Source organism: Pocillopora damicornis, chromosome 10 (assembly GCF_964200805.1).
Source record: "Pocillopora damicornis chromosome 10, jaPocDami1.2, whole genome shotgun sequence".
NCBI lineage: Eukaryota > Metazoa > Cnidaria > Anthozoa > Scleractinia > Pocilloporidae > Pocillopora > Pocillopora damicornis.
The window spans coordinates 9,224,736-9,247,413 of NC_142679.1; the positions used below are offsets into that span (position 1 = coordinate 9,224,736).

General features: G+C 36.9%; 1 protein-coding gene, 2 long non-coding RNA genes and 3 pseudogenes across 9 annotated transcripts; 2 read left to right on the forward strand and 4 right to left on the reverse strand.

The window, feature by feature from the left end:
• The first annotated feature begins 799 nt into the window (after positions 1-799).
• On the forward strand, positions 800-17,607 carry LOC113675736 (uncharacterized). Of its 7 annotated transcripts, XR_016180533.1 has the most exons (8): positions 800-939; positions 1,271-1,499; positions 13,286-13,394; positions 13,566-13,613; positions 13,919-13,982; positions 14,539-14,701; positions 15,109-15,542; positions 15,911-17,607. It is a non-coding gene; the product is annotated as an uncharacterized LOC113675736 (long non-coding RNA). The 7 variants fall into 7 exon arrangements; XR_016180532.1 differs by lacking the exon at positions 13,566-13,613; XR_016180536.1 differs by lacking the exon at positions 13,566-13,613 and having other exon boundaries at positions 16,922-17,607.
• LOC149038811 (uncharacterized) lies at positions 3,658-5,765 on the forward strand. Its single transcript, XM_089184041.1, is given in 4 exon segments — positions 3,658-4,006; positions 4,833-4,926; positions 5,032-5,257; positions 5,260-5,765. Coding segments are annotated over 4 exon segments (1,056 nt in total). The 3' UTR covers positions 5,647-5,765.
• Positions 6,994-7,620, reverse strand: LOC113675732 (sentrin-specific protease 2-like; annotated as a pseudogene).
• On the reverse strand, positions 7,523-9,249 carry LOC149038812 (uncharacterized; annotated as a pseudogene).
• On the reverse strand, positions 9,589-11,051 carry LOC113678641 (uncharacterized; annotated as a pseudogene).
• A 4,232-nt stretch (positions 17,608-21,839) lies between the features above and the next one.
• Positions 21,840-22,597, reverse strand: LOC149038813 (uncharacterized). The gene is made up of 2 exons (XR_016180537.1): positions 22,457-22,597; positions 21,840-22,181 (listed from the first exon to the last, which is right to left on the reverse strand). It is a non-coding gene; the product is annotated as an uncharacterized LOC149038813 (long non-coding RNA).
• Between the last annotated feature and the right edge of the window lie 81 nt (positions 22,598-22,678).

Here is a 22,678-nt window from a genome sequence, read left to right on the forward strand (position 1 = left end):
TGACCTTGACATTGATGTCGACGAAATCTATACAGTCTTTGTAACCAAACACAAGAGGAGGATGTTCCAAGGGTGCATCCTTTACAAGTAGAATCCAAGTAAACGGTAAGCCGGCAAGGAATTATAACGTGCAACCGCGGCAGGTGGGAGGGGCTGTGGGGGTATGGGGTGTGTGGGGGAGAAGTGATTTGCCTCAAAAGAGTCCAACAGTCCTTTCTGAACCAAAGTTTGGACCCCCCCCGAATCAAAAATTCCTGGATCCGCCTCTGACATAACGTCTGAGTCAGATCGCCACCAGCAGCGATTTGACTTTCAGAGGTGGCGAGTTTGTTGAAGTGTTGACCGGATACTGCTAAACAGAACATCTAGAGCCATATGCGCGAGTTAGTGCAAAAACATACAAACAGTAACGCGTTGAAGCCGAGAAAGGACCTTCTTGGTTCGTTACTGTTTTCATTCTAAGAGATGGAGGGCGGTTAATTTGTGATCAGTTTCAGTGAAGATTGCGTGTCTCGAGACATTTTATGTGCGTTACACGACACATATTCTGCAATAGTACGCCCGTGATACACTTCTTGGATAAATAAATCTCGAATCCAGGGTCTTGACTCCTTGTCAGCGGTATGGTCGCCATGGGTAAGTACGTCATGTGTAGGTCAAATAAGTCATTATTTGTCAACTATACCGCTGACAAGGAAGCAAAATAACACTGGGCTCGAGAACGGGGTAATCTGCATTAAAGGCGCGTGAAATCGACATCCATAAGAATTTGGAAGCATTTTCGGGGCTGTCCTGGTGTACCGGTACACGGGGGAATTCCTATTTTTTCATATCCATACATGGAGTTGTGACGTATTCGTTAATGTTTCGTTCCTTTGTGTACCGGTACACGAGGACACAACCGAATTTTTTGGGTAACACTACCACCACTAGTCACAAGTAAGACACAAGACTGTTAAATTTAATTATGTTATTGGCTATGCCGTAAGACAGTCGCAAATTGCGACAAACAGTCGAATTTCAGACGTAAAAGCGAAATGTTTAGTTGCGAATGAGCTCGATACGGGCGCAATTTCGAGCCCAGTTTGAAACTCACCGGGCTTACTCTCAGTTCTAACTACATCCCAAATGAAGTGAAATTATTGGAATGGTTTTGATTTTTTCAAAGGAAACCTAGGAGATAGCTAAGATACAGTTATCAATGGCTATGATATAGCTTTCAAAGGGCGAAAACTGACCATCTGATTGTATGTTTAATTTGACCCAACAGATTGGCTAATGTTGTCCCAAACTTCACAAGTGTAGAGACTTGAGAACTTGCCGTTATCAGAATTCAATGCTTCAGGCGGAAGGTGGTCCTAAGTACTAGTGATGTCCTCTTTGGTCAATGTTGTATGTGATTCCTTCAGCTTACCCTTCACAGCTTTGTGAAACCGAAACCCGTCAAGCATTCATTCAAGTCCATATGGATGACAACGCCAGGGATATGTTAGTTTGAGGTAATTTCTCATTCTTTGTAATAATATTGTGGTCTAGTTCTTTTTTATAGAAACACTATCTTTCCAAAGATAAAATGACAGCTTCTAGTTGGGAGAATAGTGCTTTCAATAACGTTTGAAGTAGTTGGCTACCTCGGTAAAGCACCCGCTGGAGAATTGTATGAAAAACAATTTCGCTCTCGTTGGTCCATTATTTCCATCATAATAAAATGGCTTCAAACAGAGTTTTGTGTGTTGAATTTTGGTAAACGATCTTAAATATTAGTCTCCTTTGTGACAACTGTTAACTGATTGTTTCTTCACAAAATCTTCCATTTGCTGCTTGCAAGCCTGCTACCTGAGTTTCACACAAAAAGTCCTCCGAAAGGAAATGTGGTTACTAATTACTAAAATTTGAGGCAGTATGTTCTTGTAAACTTAAATTTCATAAAAAAGTTTAAACACAAGTTCATGGTTTGTAAAGTTGTTCAGATGTAGAACAAGAAGGCAGAAACGGTTTACAATTGTGTTGTTTATTCAATGCACACACACACTGGTTGAACGTAAAAACAGAAAGCATGGTCTCCCAGTTATCAAGGCATCAGTGACGTAACATAGATCGGAAATGAATTAATGATTACATCCATATTATTACATCTCCCCTTCTTACAAAAAAACAAAAAAATCTCAATGTCACAGTCTTATACAAAATAAAGATAAAATAAATAAAATAAACTAAAGAAGCAACTAGCCTTGTTCATTTACTCTTGATCATACACTGTTTATGACTGGTTCTGTCCATTGACTTTCAACAGTACACTGTTTATGACTAGCAGTCTGCAAAACACAGTGGGGGTTGGACTACTAGTCTGTTTCTTGTGTACACTCATCCATCCTCTGGTCGGACCTGGTAAAATCAGATGTCAACTTTTCCTTCAACTTTTGCAGGAGTCTACTCCTTCTTTCCTAGCTAAGAGCATTGCAGCTGGATACAGACTCTGTCTCCTGGGTGCAACTCATCTAGTTCCTCCTCAACATTTTTCTGAAGTTTTGGCTTCGGTAGTTGGTTAGAGGTGGGTAGGAGAGTCTTGGTTCTCCTCCCAAACAGATGCTGTGCTGGCGAAGAGTTGAGGGTTTCTGTTGAAGGGTTTCTCCAGTCTAGCAGGGCTAGATATGGGTCTCGTCTGGACTTGGCTAGAAGAAAGGGTTAAGTCCTATAGGGCCTTCTTGAGGAGAGACTTAGCAGTCATGACGGTGTTTTCTACTTTCCTGTTTGACTGGGCACATGTAGGGGAGCTTGTCATGTGTTCAAAGCTGTAAGTGCTAGCAAACTCACCGAACTTGTCTGGCACAAATGGCTGTCTGTTGTCAGATACAAGTTGGTCTGGTATGCCATGTCTGGCTAAATGAGCTTTGAGTTTCCTGATGACTTCATCAGCTGTCTTGGTAGTTAGACTATCAACTTCAAAGAAGCTAGAGAAGTAATCAGCAGTGATCATGTAGTCTCTACCATTCAGCTCAAACAGGTCTACTGCAATCTTCTCCCATGGTCTGGTTGGTATCTCATGACAGATCATTGGCTCTTTAGTTTGTTCCACTGGCTGGCTGTTACAGACAACACATTTGGTTAAGCAGTTCTCAGTGTCTTTGTTTATTCCTGGCCATAACCACAAGGTTCATGGTTATGGCAAAAGGCAACTCAAGATGATTTCTTGGGAAGAAATACTAGTAGAGTTGAGGATTTCGCCAGTCCTGACATCATGTAAAGTTGTTTAGATGTAGAACAAGAAAGCAGAAACAGTTTATGACTGTGTTGCTTATTCAACACACACACACACACAGGTTGAAAAGCGTAAAAACGGAAAGCGTGGTCTCCCAGTTACCATGGCATTCATGACATAACATAGACCAGAAATTAATTAACGATTACATTCTCATTACAAGGTTCAGTTAAATCCTCTATTATTATAACATAAGAAACATGGCTTTACTGTGTATGCAAGGAGCCATAAATATTCATCTTGATCACCTCTGTGCTGGGATCACCAATGTCTTCTGGAAGGAATTTCCTGGTTCTCCACATAGTACCCCAAGCTAGTATTCCTTTTCTTTCCAACTCCTTAAAAAGTGGTACTCTGGTATACCAGTTGTCAACAAACAATCTGTCTCTCTTATGAAAATGGGGTTACATCAGCTAGAGAACAACAGGCATGACCAAGTCTCTGCTGCTCACAGAACCCTCCTTGCCAGTGCAAATCATAGTGTAGAGGACATAACCAGTTGCAGAATTTGCCATGACAAAACCTTTCAGCCCAAATCAACTTCTTTTCAAAGGCAAAAACTGCCTAAATTGGAATCATCCCTTGTACACGATCAGAGTCTCATCAAGAGACAATTATTGCAATGGTGCATAAATTATTGCAAATCTGGGCAGCAAGGCATTCAAAAATGGCCTGGTTTTCCTAAGTTTATCTCCATTAAAATCAGCAGGCCTGGAGCATTGTGTCAACAAAGTGCAGAATTTGGAGGTAGCAATCTCTCAACTCTGTGTGGGGAAACAATGTAATTTTGATTCCTGAATTACTAGACCAGTAAAACTTGTAGTTGGGTTTTTTCACTAAGCCCTCTGCTAAGGTGAGATGAAGCCATGCCTTCAGCTCTGGAACAGTCAAATTGTGGAGATGACCTCACAAATTATTATCAAGTTGGGATTTTTGGTGTTTGAACCAGATGGTCTCATTCACAATACATACATACATACTTTATTGCATAGCTCCCCCTTGGAGGCCCTTCTGCCATACATGAATATTAAAATATCAAGTTACAGAGCAAAAGAAAAAAATTTACAGATAAAAATATAGCCGATAAAAACAGGTTACATTTCAACAGTAAAGTAGAATCTTATGATCTATGAATTAATTTCCCTGCAATATCATCTCAAAGAAATGTAGTATTATACAGAAATCGCAGCTGTCTCCAAAAGGTGAAAACAAGCACTCAAAACCTTGACACAAAGACTCAATAGTTGACAGTATCGAATATGAGAACCATGAGCAATTTGAAAATAATGCTGTTGATGTAAACACTGATAATACAATTTAGAAAGACCAAGCTTCCTAAACTGAAGTTTGTTCTGAAGACCAAGCTTGTCAAGTAGGTCTCTATGAATCAAGATCTGAAAGATGAAATTGCTTCTTTAAAACAAGAGATTGGATCACTAAGGAAGGCCATCAATAAAAAAAGCACAAAACCAAATTTGACATTGATGATTTTAAACACAGCAATAAGGATATTTTGTTTTCACTGGCTTTCCCAAATATGAGACTTTGCTATTATGTTTTGATTTGTTGAAAGTAAAGGCTGCAAATCTATGTTACAGTGACAATGGGAAGACACACTTTGCTTCTCAATATAAGAAGCCAGGAAGCAAACAGAAGCTGACTGTCTGGTAAGAATTTACAATGCTATTATTGAGGTTAAGACTTGAGCTATTTGAAAAGGATTTAGCTGAAAGGTTTTGAGTATCAGTGTTCACTGTTTTAACTGTTTGAAGGACCTGGATTAAGTTCATAAGAAATGAACTTCAGCCCATATGCATTCAATGGCCATCCAAGGAACAGGTTTTGTATTACATGCCTCCTGTTTTCAAACCATTCTATTCCATGATTGACTGCACTGAACTGCAGATGGAATCACCTTCCAGTCTGAATAAAAAATCATTATGCTACTCAAGCTATGAGTCTCGAACAACAATGAAATCTTGCATTACCCCTAATTGTATTGAGTTGTATCATTTTGTGGTGGTCTGTATTGTGGATCTATTAGTGACCCTGACATTGTAAAGAAGTGGAGGTACTTGACACATTTAGACAAAGGAGACCTTATTATGGCTGACACAGGGTTTGTAATACAAGATGAACTCGCCTCTGCAGAGGCCAAGCTTACCTTACCTCATTCCATGAATGGAAAGAAACAGTTTACAAAAGAAGAATCTGATAAAAACAATAAGATAGCAAGTTTGAGAGATCATGTGGAAAGGTATATGGAGAGACTGAAAAACTGGCATTTCTTTGACAGACCACTCCCAATAACTATGTCTGATATAGCTTCGGATGCTTGGATTGTGGTTGCATGTTTCTCAAATTTTCTTTCACTGATTGTTGGCTAATTTCCTACATGTGAGGAAAAGAATATTTTTTTATGTCAGGTCAGAGTACAAATGAACAATGCGAGATATTCATGAGTACTTTTTTGGTTAGTACATTGTGCTACCCTTGATTGTAATCATTATAAATACAGTTCTTTTGAAAGTGAGTTTATTTGGTATGGGTCTTGCTGTAATAAATATCCCCACAGAAGAAACCACTACAGCAATACATGCAGGTTTATCTATTATTTTAGGAGGGGTAATGGAATGGCCAGCTAAGTAAAGCTCCATCATTCCAGGCAATACTACTGTATTAACATTAACAATTCAAAAAGGAATTTTAAGACTTCTGAAATAGCTTTAGTTGGGCCTGTTTATTTTCTTTCTCTTACTTTTTAACTTTCTGTTACCCTTGGAAACTGTAGGTCTTTGTTCCATCTTGATTCTCTATGTAGAATATGTGGATAAACAAGTTCAGGGAATTATCAAAATAGAATTTGTTCAGTTTTGGTAGCACATTCTCCCAAAATACAGTGTTAAAAGGAATTTTTTTGTGTGACTTCCTTTTTCACTTTAAGCAATAAAATAGCAAGTGCTTCTATTGGAACAATAAAGCTGTTGTTGGGAAATTCCACGCAAGTGGTGTCAGAATCCAGGGTTTTAAAAACAAGTTGAACTTGAAATTATACTCTGTGCTACAATGCTAATAAGTTACACCACACGGAAAAAGTAAATTCCAGCTCCCTTGTGACAACCATGTATTCAGGGGGGGTCTCCAAATTAAGTGTCTATTTTTTTACGACAGACAATGGGCAAGAGGGCACATTTTAACCTGCTACATCAAACCTCAAAAATATGAAGGGCTGCAAACACTTGTATCAGGAAAAATCCTTTAATGGAGTAAATACATATGGGATATAAATTTCACCTGAACTTTCTTTTAAAGTAGATATAACAAAGGCAAGTCCCATCGCGGACGTTATGTAATGTCCACAGTATTTAAACAATCCTTTTTCTTTCCTAAGATAACTATGTGAAAGATTTTAAAGACATTCTTGTCACACAGCTAGATATCCAATAGAAACACTTTAGTAAGAAGGAATCTCTAGTAAACTGCAACATTTTCAAAATAATGACAGCAAAACTTCGTTTCGGACATTACATTGTGGATGTTACACTTCTTGAACATAAGTTAAAACACTTGAAATGGTTTTAAAAAGTCAAAATATTACACCACAAGTCCATAGGTTCTTCTAGATATGCTTTAGTTTCACCTGACAAACATTTTGAAACAAACAACAGCTTTCAAGGTTACTATTTTGACATTTCAAGAATAGAAGAGGTTCTACCAAAATTTGATGAACATAGTCATTTCTCATAGCTTTGAAACCCTTGTATGTTTCCTAATTACTCTGAAGAGTTTTTCCACAGCTGGTTGCACTGGAATTTGAATGGTCTGCTAATAAAGTGAGGAACAGTTATAGGACCAGCAAAAATATTTGAAAGGTGGAATCTGTCCATATCGTCTCGCCTAGGCCAATGATAAGTAGTTGCGCTGACTCTGTGCAGGGACTTGAATTGAACAAAACTGTCATTTTTGTCTATTACTCAGCCAAAATAATAGTTTTTATGTAATCAACTGCATATTATTCCCCTGGTTGAATAGTTGGTTGTGGGATTGGGCATAGCCCTTTCTGGTGCAATTCTTGGATCAGTAGTTGCCTGTATGTTGGAACTTCAGTTTTAGGGATCATTTGGCATCTGGTGGCCAAACATCTTGCATACAGACAAGTGAAAATACCACAGTCATATTATTGTCCTGTTGTGGAATCTCACCAGGCCTGTTTGAAAAGAAAGACCACTGGTTGATGTCAATCGACTGGTCAACTTTCACAAGAAGTGACACCATCTTTTCCACTCATTTAACACAGTTGGCTTTATGAATTTCCCTGACAGGCTGTCAAGCACCACAATGCACATTTCCTGGGGAAACATCACTCCAACGAACCAATGTTTGCTCTGAATATCATTGCAGGGAAAGAAAACTGCATCTTGTCTTGCAGGTCACTGCATCTTGCACATTTGACACTTTCCTGGTGGACATTGCACCCCACACCATCCTTTTCACAGTTCCTCCCAAGCCATCAATCACTCCTTTACCATGGGAAGTGGCAAAAAAGGGCCACTTAATTCTTAACCCCTTCTTCTGAAGAGTGTGGTAGAAGCCAGCCATGAACTTGTTTTTAAATTGGGAGCTGGGCCCATCAGAAAAGATGTTGACAACTCGGACCTGTGGAAAACTTTTCCTGACAAAATTGTTAACCGCAGTATTCATAAAAACAGCCACTGATTTCTTGTCATGGCTGAGGTCATCACTCGCTAAAACATGCAAATTGCACGTTGTATTGTTGGCAGAACCTTTGGCCCAAATTGCAACAGTAAAGAGTGTGACTTTTTGTTGACTCCAATGGGCTGCTTGAATTTAATCTTGGTGCTGACAGGTGTAATTTTCAGCAAAGTCAACCTGGACAACTGCTTCATCTGGTTGCAGCTGTGCTTTGCACTCTTCAAAAAATGCAGCTTGTTTTCTCTTTACAAATACATGCTCCAAGAAAGAAGGTATTTTATGTTGAAGACAATGTAAGGCTTCTTCAACAGTTCCCTCTTCGATCACTTTCTCCATCTTCTTTACCACTTTCAACTTGCCTTGTTTTGACTGAACTGGATGAGACACTCTTTCCCACTGTTGCCACTGCACAACTTCATCAAAAAGAGCATCTTTCATGACAATGTCAAGCCAGGCAGGGCATTTATCACATTTGTTCATCGTGCATTTTTCTTTAGTGCTGTCACAGACAAAGTGATCAACAAATGACCCAGAATACCAAAGAAAACTTGGTACTTCTTTGCATTCAAAAGACATTCACAGAGCATCTTCACATTGTCATGGTACTGGCAGAGGCAAACTTGTTGTGGCATGGCTGCTTGCAGCAAAACATTTTTTGGCCTCAAAGAGTAGAATTTACTGAACCCCATTTTGACATGGGATTTTTCCTTTTGAAACATTCCAAATGTCTCTTTCAATGACCATATTAAGGGCCTCTTTTAGAGCTTAGACTTCTTTCCATTGTCTTTAACAATCACAAAGTCTCTGCGTCTTGGTGCTTGATGAGAAATAGAATCATGGAAGTACAATTCTTGAACAGAATCTACTGTGGACTTGGCAATGCATGTATTACCATTTGACTTCTAGTGTTTACTTGATACAGAAAGTCCACTTGACTTTGCAATCTTTGTAATAACTGCTTTTTGTTTCCTTGGGCTGTTTGGAAGAAAGGGGGAATCTTTGTGTACTGCTTTACCTGAAGCTTGGGGAGATTTGTATGCAAATTCTAGATCAGTGCCATTAGCATCTTGTGAGGCGGACAACTTTTTTCTTAGCCTGTGTAATCTCACTCTTTCCCTACATTTCCTTCTCTCTGCAACAGCTTTCCTTGGACTGGGAGCTTTCATTCTACTTTCCCTTTTCCAAACTCTTTCTTTCTCTTTGTATGCTCCATACATCTCTGCATTTGCTTCGAGTTTTCTGTTACTTTTGCTTCTTCCACTCCAGTTAAAGGCATTTTTTTAGATTTAAGATTTCAAAAAAGGCTCAGGTATACATGTGTTTTCCAGGAAAGGACCTTAAGGACCAGCAGATGGTTGCTGGCTCAGAATGCAAAGATCGAGCATGCTCAAATGTAGGTGGTATTTCATGTAAAAACCATGTTGTGACCAAGAACAATATAGAATAGCTGATTTATCTTCTATACTTAACAATAATTCACACAATGTAATGTCTGCAACATTGGTTGTAACATCTTTGATGCTGAAGTTCAAGTAGCCTGGTAAAACTGTGAATGTCAGTTTAAATGAAATAAAGATTTTTAGTTCACACAACCACTTAACTGCAGATATTTGGAACAGTTCATATAAAAAACCCTGATGCTTCACAGGAATTTTGACTTAATGCTAATGCACTAGATAATATGTCAGTAGGCACAAACATGTTCATTAATGGAATACTGGACAACTCCTTATTTATCCTTTGTCTGTGTCAAATTAAAAATTCAAAACTGAGTGTGAATGTAACGTCCATGACAGTGGAATTGCCCTGTTGTATCTGGTAATGATATTTATGATTCTTGTTGATTCTCAATTTACTGCCATTTTTCTTGTAAATTCCAAACCTGCTCATTCCATCATTAAGAGACTCTCCCTCCTTCAATACAATCTTCTTGACTTCAACAATCTGGCTGTCATTCATGACTCTCTCAGGAGACACACCTAATAGAAAAAAACCTGACTTGTGTACCTTCTGGACAGTCTCATTTTCGAATGTTTGGGTGATACTTGATTCTGATTCAATACCGTCTCTAATGGCTTTAGTTTGTACTTGCTTAGAATAAAAAAGCACCTCTGAAACAGCTTTAGTTGGGCTTGTTGTTGGCTTTAACAAACATCTGTTGCACTGTGAAGCAGTTCTGCATGGTTTTGGTACATCAAACCATGTTCTTGTTTCATGTTGACCTTTTGTTTCCTCAGCAGTTACATTTCTTTCCTTGACAGAGTTATATAACCTCTCTCTGGATCTGAGTGTCCTTTGCTTTATGTCTATCATTGAAAGTGGAGCACACTTAGTAGGGGATACTATATCCCACTTAGATGGCATCTCACTGTCAGTGCTTTCAACTTCATCCAGAGGTATAGCATTTTGAGGAAGGGCATGTGGAATGATACAAGAGAGTCCAATTTTTTTTCCTGTTTTTTCTTCCATGTTTTTAATCTTTTCAAAAATAAATTTGAAATCTGTACTGTGCTGTTGTTTGTGAGAAGCACCCAGTTCACTAGGAGTAATGTTAGTTGAAGCCTTGTCATCTTTCCTTTTTTTACCATAAACATGCTTTTCAAACTTAACTTCTTAAATAACTGTTGGTTCATGCTTTCTCTTACTTGAGACATTCCAAGTACATGGTTTTGATATGCAAGGAAGCTGGTCACTTAGAGTCTGTTTATTGTTGGCTGATTTGTTGAAGATGTCTTCCATACCAAATAAAGTGGCAGCTAGGTGGTTACAGCATCTATCATTCCCAGTTGGACAAGGGCAAAACACTCTCTGAATTTAAGAGTATGGAGCCTATCATGATTTTTACAGTATATGCTGGTCCAGCCTTGGAATGTGAAGGTAATACTTGGCTTTTGATGAAGAACAGTCCATTCTCACTTTTGCTTTATAACCCAAATACTTTACCAGACTTATAAAAGTTGTAACCTTTCACTATGGGTTTTTCCACAGACAGTTTCTTCTTAACCCTTTCCTGCCCAAGGGAGTCATATGCAAGGGACCCCCCCTCCTGCCCAAGGCAAATCAGCCATGAACCACACATTCACATTACTGCACAATTTAATCAGTTGTTCAAAAACTACTAAATATTTACACAAAAAACATGAGAAACAAACCTTGTTCTCAAGATAACAAGTTTTTTTGCTACAAAAATCACCTTTTTCTAGGTGTGCATTCTAGAGATACTATAGTAAATTTTAAAAGAAATCAAACCACTGAGCTTCTTTTGAAATTTTAAATTTCAGTTTGATGATAGCTTAATTTTATTGTAAAAGAATGATGTTTCTTAACTGTAGCATTTTTTGAAACATGAAACTATATTTATATTCTTGTTGTGAGGAAATGATGAAATGTTTCCTACCATATTGAAAAAACATTTTAACTGCAACATTGTTACTAACAAAAGTGTTGTATACATCTGTTGTTGTGAAGTGAAAATGGCAACAAAATGATCAAGATATTTGTATTAGTAAAGTACTGGCAAATGGTACATTTTTGTGACTAAACTTTAGTTAAGTAGCTGGAAAAGGTGATATTTTATTGACTGAAACATTTTGAGTTGTACAATTTGGTACTTGAAACTCTTATGATATTCTTTGCTGTGAAACAATTTCCAACAATATGTAAAAACAGTGAACTGTAACATTCTTACTGACATTATTAATTGATCGTGCATAAGAATGCTATCCTAATTTTCTCTTGTTGCTATGTGAATGGCAACAGAGTCATAAATATTTATTTTGATTCTGGGAAAGGAAACATTTTATGTCTGGTGTGTCAATCTTGGTGACTTCACATGCTTGTTTTAGAGAGAATCTGAGGTTGACTTTGTGGAATGGAATGTTTTCAATTGATGTGCATTTGTTGAAGAATATTGCTCTGGAAGATGCTGACTGAAGGTTTGATAGCTTGACAGGTTGGTTATGCAACTTGTCAACAAATAGCTGACGTTTCGACCCTTCTCCTCTTTGGTGCATTACTCAAACCACCTTGAACTTATCAATTGAAATTTGAACGGTTACATCAAAATAGAGGTTAGAACTTGCTTTGCTTTGTTGGTCTGTAGTGACATGTTGTATGTACAGTTGTCAATGAAGACTGTTGATATTAGAAGAGATGTGTGTAAGTGTCAAGGGGACGTGTATGAAATGGAGAACATAAAGACATGCTTATGCTGTAGAAAACAGATTTTTTTTGCAGTTGATTGGAGATTTCCATTGTGAAGTGTTGTAAATTGTGTTGATTTGTCAGCAGTTGCTATAACAATCCATGGTAGATGCCAAGATTTTTTCACCATCATTTGCATACAAAATTGTGTTATTTCAGTTTTACTAACTTGTGCCACTCACCTGTTTTAGACAGTGATGCAGGGGACAATGGGGAGGAACACACTCCATATATCATTGCCTTAAAGATGCTACTGTGTTTTGCTCAAATTATTTAATCTTGTTTTCTCTAACACCTTGAATTTATAATTTGAAGTTTTTATAAGGGATTTCAGTCCATCAAAGGTCACTGGTTCTATAACAAGATTAAAAATTTCACAAAATCTGGTTAATGTGTATGTAAGTCTTACTGCTCTTTCAGAAGGACCTAAATCTATCCATACATCATTTAGTGTAAGACCTTGTGCTTTATGAATGGTTATTGATCATGCAAGCTTAAGAGGGTAGTCTGCTGCCTTTCCAATTTTAGTCTGAGAGCATCAGAGCAATTTGTCACTCGATACAATGGAACACAGTTTAGAATGTCAGTACAAAAACTTGGTCTTGAATAATCCTTCTCATCAAACTGAACAATGATTACAACTGGCAAAGTTGGTGGTTTACATCCATCAGTATTAATTACATCAAGAACTGTTCTAACTTCACCATTACAAAGACCTACTTCAGTCCACAGATTGCATGTAAGCATAACTCCAGCATTTTTTGACAGGTAAATTCTAGGCTTTAAGCCTCCCATGTCTTCTGCACTTAAACATTTTGCTTGGTTGTTGTTATGTTAAGCATCTATATGGATTATTGGCAGATCTCTGGCAACTTTCTCATTTCCAAATGAAAGTTTTACAGAACAATTTTCAAAATTTTGCAAGTTTTCAACTTTAATAGGGTTTCTTGATAAAAGTAATTCCCAATCTTCTAAAGATGAGTGACCATCTCTTACTCACATCTGTAGTTGCCTAAATAAGTTTTGTTTACTGTCATTGCCCTCAGCTCTAACATTTTTATGCAACTTTGCAACTTGACAACTGTTTGAAACTTGAATAACTCTCAACAGCCATGTCATTTTTTGGCTTGTTTTGGTGAAGGACCTGGTCTGTTACTGGAGGAAGTTGAGCAACATCTCCAACCAATATTAGTAATATCACTAATAATCCTCCAAAAGGGTGTGTATTAAGGCCATTTGCTTCTTTCCATCTTCTTTTTATCCAAGAGAACATTTTTTGGCCCAATTACTGAAAATTAATCATTAAATAGATATTGAACACCATTTAAGTTATTTTGCAATTTTGACAATGCTGACGACTTTAATGGGCCATTTTTCTCTCTTTTTGTAGGCAGTTATTAGATTGAATGCAACATTAAATGCTTCAATTCCAAAGAAGGTGGAGACTTTGAATGAATTCTTTTGCAAATCACTGATTGAATCTATTACATAGCTTTTTCCAGACCCAACTATTCCAGTGATAATCATTAGTATTTTTACTTCCCTATGAAAAAACACCTTTCTGATTGCTTAAAAATAAAAAATCTCGTGTATTTTTGTCATTTAATAATACTTTAGACATAGCGTTCCTTTATTTACTCATTTACAAACAATATTTACAAAAATACATTCTGTTAAAAAGACAAACTCAAATAAAAGCAACAATTTTACATCATTAAATATGTGTTTCTTACTTTCTTACAGTTTAAGTAAAAGACTTCATGCTAATCCACCAGGGTCTGACTTATCTATCAATGTACAACATGAGGTAGAAGATTTAACTAGTGTTATCTAAACAGTTGAACTATTTTTCCTGTTAAAAAAAGACATGTTCCTATATATATATAGGGTTTTTTTTTTTTAACTGAAATTTTTGTATTTGAGAGGCCGGGTATATATATATATATATATATATATATATATATATATATATATATATATATATATATATATATATATATACACATATATAGCTGTTGAGTCTAGGGAAGCCCTGCTTGACCCTTCTCTATTTCTAGATCTCTGTCCTTAACATCTAAGTTTCTCCTTCTCAGTCCTTTCTGATTACTAATCCAATAAGGTATATCTCCAATCTTGTGATGTGTATTTTGCTCAACCTATTTTCCAGTATTCATCTGGAACAGTAGTAGTTTTGTCATTTTTTGAATCACAGTTTGATGTAAGGTCAGCAAGACACATCCATTTTTCTCTCTCGCCAGTGTGTCTCTCATTTACATCATCTTCATTTAAAATAGTCTGTTTAATGTGTTGTGAAATTAAATCTAGCTGAATAGACCAATTTGGAACGAATATTTTTGCTTCAGTTTTCTTTAGAAAACAATGATACTCCTGAATGTAAACAGAATCAGACCCATCTTGGTCTCCCCAAGAATTGTTCATGAAAGTATGCCAAGGTTTATGCTTCAGTAACTGGTTTTTACAGAACAAATCATATGAAGGTCTTTTTGGATTTGATGGATAACTTGGGTATGTTTTAATTTCAATAGATAATTTTCTTGTGTTACACCATGTTTACCCTTACAGAAGTTAGATGCAAATTGTACAAAATTCAATGCTGATATGCCAGGAAAATCACATTCATTCACCTTTCTACTTGCAAGCAAGTCAAGAAGGGATGGTTCTGTTTTAAGTGAATTGTTTCAACTGTAATTTTTCACAAACCAATCAGGGAAGGGTTAATTACCTGGAATGATGAACTCACAAATTTTATTGAAAGGAGTTGGTGCATAACTTCTTGAATACCCATATCTCTTTGTCCAACAGCTTTCATCACTAACTTTTGATAATTCCACTATTATCACTGACACATGAGGTTTCATTCAGCATTGAAATAAAAACATCTCTATCAACTGATAATATTTTCTCACCCTTAGAGGCATATTTGGCAATTTACTCTAAGCAAGAATGGTAGTCTATTATGACCTGTATGTTGCAGTTTGCTCTCCAACCTTGTAACTGGAAGCGCTGATGATTACTGAGATGAGTATCATTTTGTTTTGTGACTTCTTTTACCGTGTGTTTCATTGTTTCATCTTTAGTGTGAATTTCTTTAAATTCTAAATGAGTTTTTTCACAGCAATCTTTTGGAAAGCCAAATCTACAAGAGTATGTGTCACTCTGTTGTTTCTTATGCATACAATAGAGCAGTTGAACATTGTGTATGCCTTTGAATTAAATTTAGAAAGTTTTTATAATCTTCATCCAGTTCTTCCTGTTAGACATCTTCATGATGCTTTTTGCATAGAGGAAGTGTTGGCTTTATCCAATCGGTATGATCAGGATTATGAGGATGCTGGGTTGACATAAGGTAAACTGCAAAGTTACAAATAGCAGTTTGTGCTTTGTTGCCTTGTTTAATTAACCATTTCTTTTGCAATGGCTCCTCCTCTGAAAAGCTGTGTGGCCGGGCCACTAGTTTCCAATGATTTGCTTGTGAGGTAACCCCTTGGTGCTTTTTGAGATTGGGCCAAAAGATCTGGATCACTTTTAAGTTTTTGTAACACCATGACAATGGATTGTTTCTCTCTGAACAGCATATTCATACCTAAACTAGTGCCAAGTTGTACCAAGAGTTTTTTTTTAGCCAGTATTTGACAAATGCTTCAGTATGCCTAGTGAATAACCAGTCAAGTAAATGATGGTTATTAATTACATTTTCTCTTTTTTGTGTATCAGATAGTTTTTTCACAGGATCAAAGAGTTCATGGAATTCTGGCCAATAAAAATCAGCACAAGACAAAGTCCAAAATATTTTTAGAGATCCTTTTTGGTTTATGATTGCTTTCAAATTGATTCTGATATCATTCCAATAAACTATCAAGAGCTCCCCTTTTAGGCTTGGCTCAATCTATATATCACGTGGGGACCACTATAATGCCTCTTTGGGCTTTGGCCTTGGGGCCAAAGCCCTACGGGGGCAACTTGTAGTCTAGTTGGAGTCTAGCAGATGCGTTAATGAGTAGTTAAAACTAAAACTAATTGGCAAGCTCCCCAGTGTCCTTTTTTCTAATGCCTTTCTTGAAACTACTTAGTGTCCTATACTGTATTGGATACCATATCAGCAAAGTTTAAGATATGAGCATACATTGGGACTGGTTGCAATATATCATGCATCTATGCATAACTGATAAACAAAAGGTTTAGAAAGTAGTTAGTAATAATAATTATAATAATAACTCTATTTGAGTCTCAGTCTTATAGCTGAGCATAAAGCTTAACTAATTGGGGAGACCCATATATACAACCATAATTGAAAAATGTACATAATAATATGTAGAAATTATAACAAAAACTTGAACTTTTATGGAAATTCTGTGGAATATGAAAATTAACAAATTTGGAGTCTAGCATATGCATTAATGAGTAGCTGCTGAGACTAGAATTAATTGGCAAGCTCCTCAGGTTCCTTTTTTTCTAATGCCTTTCATGAAACTACACAAGGTTGGTAGGTGTGCACCTTGTGTTTTGACCATAAATAGGATCCAAAGTACCTTTAGTAACCTTCTCCCATGCTTCACAGTTTTAAAGTGGGCAGGTTAAAATAGGCTATATTGACCTGTAAGTACCTATTAAGAAGGACTCTGAGCTTCGCCCTCCTAAGAGGTTCTTTATAGGGGTAGTTCCAATCAAAGTGGACTACCCTATGACCTGTTTAGTTAATTTGTTTTATTTTGTTCTTGTCACTAGCTCTGTAGAGGTGCTACTCAGTGCTATTGTACTGTAAGGGAAGAACTGCTGTCCTGTAAGCCTGAAGTTTTACCTTGGTTGGTGTTAATTTCTGTGATCTCATCAGCACCCTTATCATTCTGCTGGTATCCTTGCTGTTGGTAGCAATCTGGTCTGAGAAGTTGAGTCCGCTGTCCAGTGTTGTTCCAAGGAGCTCTAGGTTCTGCATGGAGTATAATTTTGTTATGAATTTCCACTTTGATTGCTATCTCTTGACATTACCATTACTTGGTATTTGCTGAGGTTGGCTTGAAGATGGTTGACCCTATATCAGGTAGCAGTAGTTTTGCTGTTTTTACCTGGCTCTTGTACTGTAGTTTAAGCATTGAAGAGAGTCCTTGCCAATTGAGAGGGTGACTATTGAGGAAATTTTAACTTCTGCAATAGGTGTCAATGATATTGTGATAGTATTGTGATAGAGGAGGTAGCCTTGCAGAAGTATTGCAATAGTTCTGATATTTTATATTTAAAACAAATACTAAAAGAATTAGAAAAACTAAGAAGTAAGAATTATTTGTCATATAACGTATTGTATGACAACTAATTCGATCTTCTTAGTTATTCTTATTCGGATACTGTGAAACACAATGCAGTGGAATTTAATCCGTTTATTGAGAAACTAAATACAATAAAATGTTTAAAAGACATCACTGTTGTTAGTGTTGTAGTAGATTCATGAGCACTGGAACACTGCAGTAGAATTTAAACAGTTTGGGGTAAAACCGAATAAAATGTCGAACAAACACTCAAACAATCAAACTGTAGTTGGACGTGTTTGTTTTTAACAACAAAATAAAAAATGTAGAAGTTCAAGAAAAATCTTAAAGCATGCAAAACTACAATAAGTACCATTATTCTATCAATATTCTATAAATAACACTTCTACAACTGAATATGTAAGCTATCTTTGTAGTAATTAACACCTTTTGAGCAGTAATTAAAATAAGGCCTGAAAAAAAGCTTAGGCCTGTACAGGATCTAAACCCGTGACGTTTGTGATACCGGTGCAATGCTCTACCAACTGAGCTAACGAGACAACTGGGAGCTGATCATTTTGTTGGTGTGAACATAATGTAGTGGTGTTCATTTCTGTGAAGATGGCTTTCATATTCACTTCTTTATCTGCCTTTCACATATTTGTTTTTCATCTATTCACAGTCACTTCTATAAGTAGCCATGGGGCACATAGTTTATCAGTCTATAGCAATGTATGCCTTTTTGTATGGTTTTACTGATTTGGTTTCCAGCTTGTCTACACTTTCAGTTGGGACAGATGTTGTTGGAGTGCATATTAAGTACTTCTTTGCAACAAAAGCCAATGATGGAAACTCATACACTGTAATAATATTAACTTCACTAAGTGGGGGGATTCTCACTGGCATGTATCGAAGGCTCTTTCTGGTAGAGTGAAACTTCTGCCTCACAGATATCCTCATTTGAACAGTTTTGATTGCTCAATTTCTACTTTTTTTGGACAGTTGTATGTGAAGTTTGAAGTACAGACCCCAATTAAAATTCTGAAGGGAAAAATATTGAATGCAGCTTTGAGTATTGCGTTGTCACATTTGTTTTCTCTAGCTTTAGAATTATGTGCACACATACTTGAGCATTGGAGTTGCTATTGTGGAAGTTGATGTTGAAGATCATCATTCAGGGACGAAAGATTTGTATTTATTTAGAGGTCTTTCCTTTGTTAATTACACCCTTTAAAACTTTGACTAGTAAATTGTTGATATTTGGAACCAACACGTAGTAAAGCCTTACAAATCAGTTCAGTATTCAATCTTCCTGCAAAAATAATACTAGTGGTACATTATTTCCACAGATGCTGTGTTGCAACTACAATTATTAGAGTTGCCCAAACATAAACTAGTGAGAGATGTTGCAACCAGATGGAACTCCTTAGCAACAAACAGCTATCAAATAAATCCACACAGTTCAGTGTGATTTGTCTGTATGATAACAGGGTCTAAGTGTGAAGAAATTTCTTATTGTGGCAATTCTTTTGGATCATTTAATGTAAAGCAGTTCTTCTTCACTTTTGAAAAGCAAGGAATAGGACCACAGTACACAGAGTACTCGTAACTCTGTCATGCTTATTCTTTGCAAACAATGAAATACTTTTTAAAAATAAATCAAAAATGAAATGAGACTTACCTGAAGTCGAAGTTTGATTGGGATTCTACCAAGTCATCCATAAAATAAGTCAATTGAGAGAAGCACTTCCCTCCCAAGTGATCAGTCTTGTAAGCCATGGGTGTGCTAATCAGGTACCCAGTAGCACACAAAAGGCACGGTGGGTGTATGAGTGTACACAAATTGCACATTTTTCTCACAAACAGTACCACTATTGAAGCTATTATCACACGTTAAAGGTGATTGAGATAGTGAATCTGCTGTGTTAGCCTTTCCTGAAATATGTTGAATATTGAAACTACTGATGTAGTCTCTAGGCGAAAACTTTGAATACTCAGTGGCAGGACCTTACTAGACAAGGGATCAAACATGCTCGAAAGAGGTTTGTTGTCCGTCAGTAGTGAACGAGTGAACTTTATTTATAACAGGGTGGCACATTCAGCGATGAGGCAGTCGTCCATAGGGGTGCTGAATATACCTAAAATCATCACAATATTATAATCAATTACAATACACACTTGTAGTCTTAAAAACTTGTGGTCTAAGAAAAACTAAAAAAAAAAGCTGCAACATTTATAATCGGATTCTAATAAACACTCGTAGGCTAAGAACTTATAATATTAAAAAAAAAGCTAACAAATACGCATGTAGAACTGATCTATGTTACAAGATAGAAAATATTTAAACATTGGCACTTTGTAAAATTGTGCTTTCTCACTAGTCACTCAAAAGCCTTCAAAGAGGCTGCTTTTTTGTATATCTCAGGTAACGAGGGATATAAAATTGCTCCAGAGTATCTAAAAGTTCTCTTCCTAAGGCTTAGTCTTAAAGGATGAATGTCGTCATGTCTTTGTGTATTGCAACTATGGAAACTATGGTTTCTTCTGAAATAATCCAAAGATACTGGAGCACTAAATTATCGAGACATTTGGAGACCAAAATAGACCTGTTCCTTTTCTTGATAGTTTCTGACTTAGACCATCCTAGTATCTTGAGAGCTTGGCTGGTGCTATCTCGTAGGGTTTTCATTAACTTTTGAAGTAGAAGGGCGCTGCCCTGTGAGTAGACAGGTACCTTATAAAATTGAGGACTCAAGGCCTGAACCTCAAGGGGGGTCCAGGAACATGCTTTCCTCAGGAAAGTTTTAAAGTTAAGTCTTGGAGAAGCACATTTTCCTGCAATCTGGAAGAGAGATCTTGCAATGGTGTGTACTTAATCTAATTATAGTGAAAAAGAATGGTACTACATAGCTACATCAAAAGACTGTTGTTTTTCTCAGAACCTCCTTCCTTCTTACAGTTACAAGTTAACTTTAACTTATAAACAGATAAAGAGTGAAACTGACAGCACTTTTTTGTAGTTTATGAAAACTCAAAGTCAGAGCTGTAATCAGACTCCTTAGCATCAAAATCTGGCAGCTCCAAGGCTTTGGAGGTTTTCTCTACTTTTTCCTCAACAGAATTGAATAACTGGGTGTCATCATTAGTTCCCTGTACACCAACATCAAGTACAATAACCTGAAAGAGCCACCTCTCCACTTCTTGCACATAGGCAAGGCCCTCATTTGTGTTGCAACAAGAAAGTGATTGCTTTTGACAGATGCGATGGATGCTGAAAAGATTCCTGTTTAGGTCTTTCAGCTTTGCTGCAACCCCACTGTTTTTCCCAGTCATCACTGATACCCCATTGGTGCAAAGGGCAATTCAGTTATTTAGTTCTGTCAAAAGACAGTTGAAGATAGTTTCTGCATTCAGAGAATCAGATTCTGCTAGCAAATCATTTGCACTCAGAAACTTGATTTCTTTCCTTACTGGAAGTTGCGTTCCAAAACTACACTAAATTTTCTAATTAATCCGTGACAGAAATATCAGTCACCTCATTAATCAACAGCCTAAAGAACCCTGATTTCTTTGATTTATGTTTGATGGAACTCAATACAGTCCCAATGTGCAGGAATATTTCTCTTATGGCACCAGGCGACTTGTGGTTAAAGTATTGCATCTTATCTACACACACGACATGAAACAGCTTCAACAATGAAAAGGACTTAGCATTGGCCAATGCCTCTTTAGTGAGCCAGCACAAGGTAGCAAAGGCATTGAAAACAACATTGTTGCAAACAGCTTGCTTTTCTTCATATTGTGATTGAAACAGGGACACCCTTGGTTAATGTTCAATAGCAGCTTTGTGCATCTTTGTTGCTGCATGTTCCCGTAATGCCTCTTTCCAGTATCTTGTACCTGAGCTGCTGCTAAATACTGCAGCAATGTTCTGGGTATTAAGGGACTTGTGTTTTTGAACAAGAAAACAGAAAATGGCTTGGTTTTCTGAGAACAGCAACCACCAAATCCCTGAGGTTTTGCAGTATGCAAGATCTTTCTCTTCTAGCCAGTTGTGATGCATCCTCCTCTTCTCTAATAACTTTCGTCTGGCCTCTTCCTTTAAGAATGCTCTTAACAGCTTTAATGTTTGCAGTTATAGAAGTTATGGAGGTCGGCTGACTCCATTTGTTCTATTGGGGCAAACGTCACATCATCTGGTACTGCCTTTGCCACTTCAGATTTTGGCATGCTGGCTATTGCCGAGTTTTGTTTCTCAGGCTTGAGCAGTGTCATCTGATAAGCATCTTTTACACTGACATTCATCTCTTTATTCTGAGATGTATTTCAGAAAAAAACAAGGCGTTTTATGAACAGTTTAAATAATGGAAAGCATTTCTCATTTTTCAAAAAAACCATTTCAATGGCTGTAATCCAATTAAAATTGGATTGAATATTATTTATTTCTTATTATTCGCAAATTGACATCTGAATATGATCAAATGTGCCTTACAACTATAACTACTTGTAATAATTACAATAAAGTATATTTAAGAATACCTAAAATTTACAATCTAAAATTAATCAATCTAACTATAACAGCCGAAAGCCTTCCTAAATATGTAAGTCTTTATTGTTTGTTTAAAAACCAAAAAGTTATCGATGTCTCTGACACTTGCAGGCAGACTGTTCCACAGCGTAGGGACAGCTATTTGGGATGATCTGTCACCCAGAGTTTTCTTTGTTTTTCCCATGGGCAACTGCAACTTCAGAAGAACAAAGCTGGTATTTACATTTCTCCTTTAATGGAACTAGATTGCAGATATAGGACGGTGCAAGTTGATATATTGCTTTAAACGTTAAAATTAGGATTTTAAACTTAATATGGTAGGCAACAGGTAGCCAATGCAAAGAAAATAAGAGGGGTATAATATGATTAAACCTTCGAGTTGAGCATACAAGCCAGGCAGCACTATTCTGAATGCATTGTAACTTACTCATGTGTACTGTGGGAACTTTATAAAGAAGAATAATTACTGACCCTCATAAAATCCTATTGTTCTCTCTCAGCATTATATCGGCGATTTCAGCCTGAGAAAGTATTCATATTCAGTCAAGTCCAACTGTCTGAGGAAAACGGTGGCGGTCCTTTTTGGTAGCAGGGAAATTATCAGGGGTAATCCTAAACGCGCTAAAACGTTCAATATTGCAGTGGACTGGCTGCACTGCAATATTTTTAATAATGCAGCCTGCTTCCAGCAAT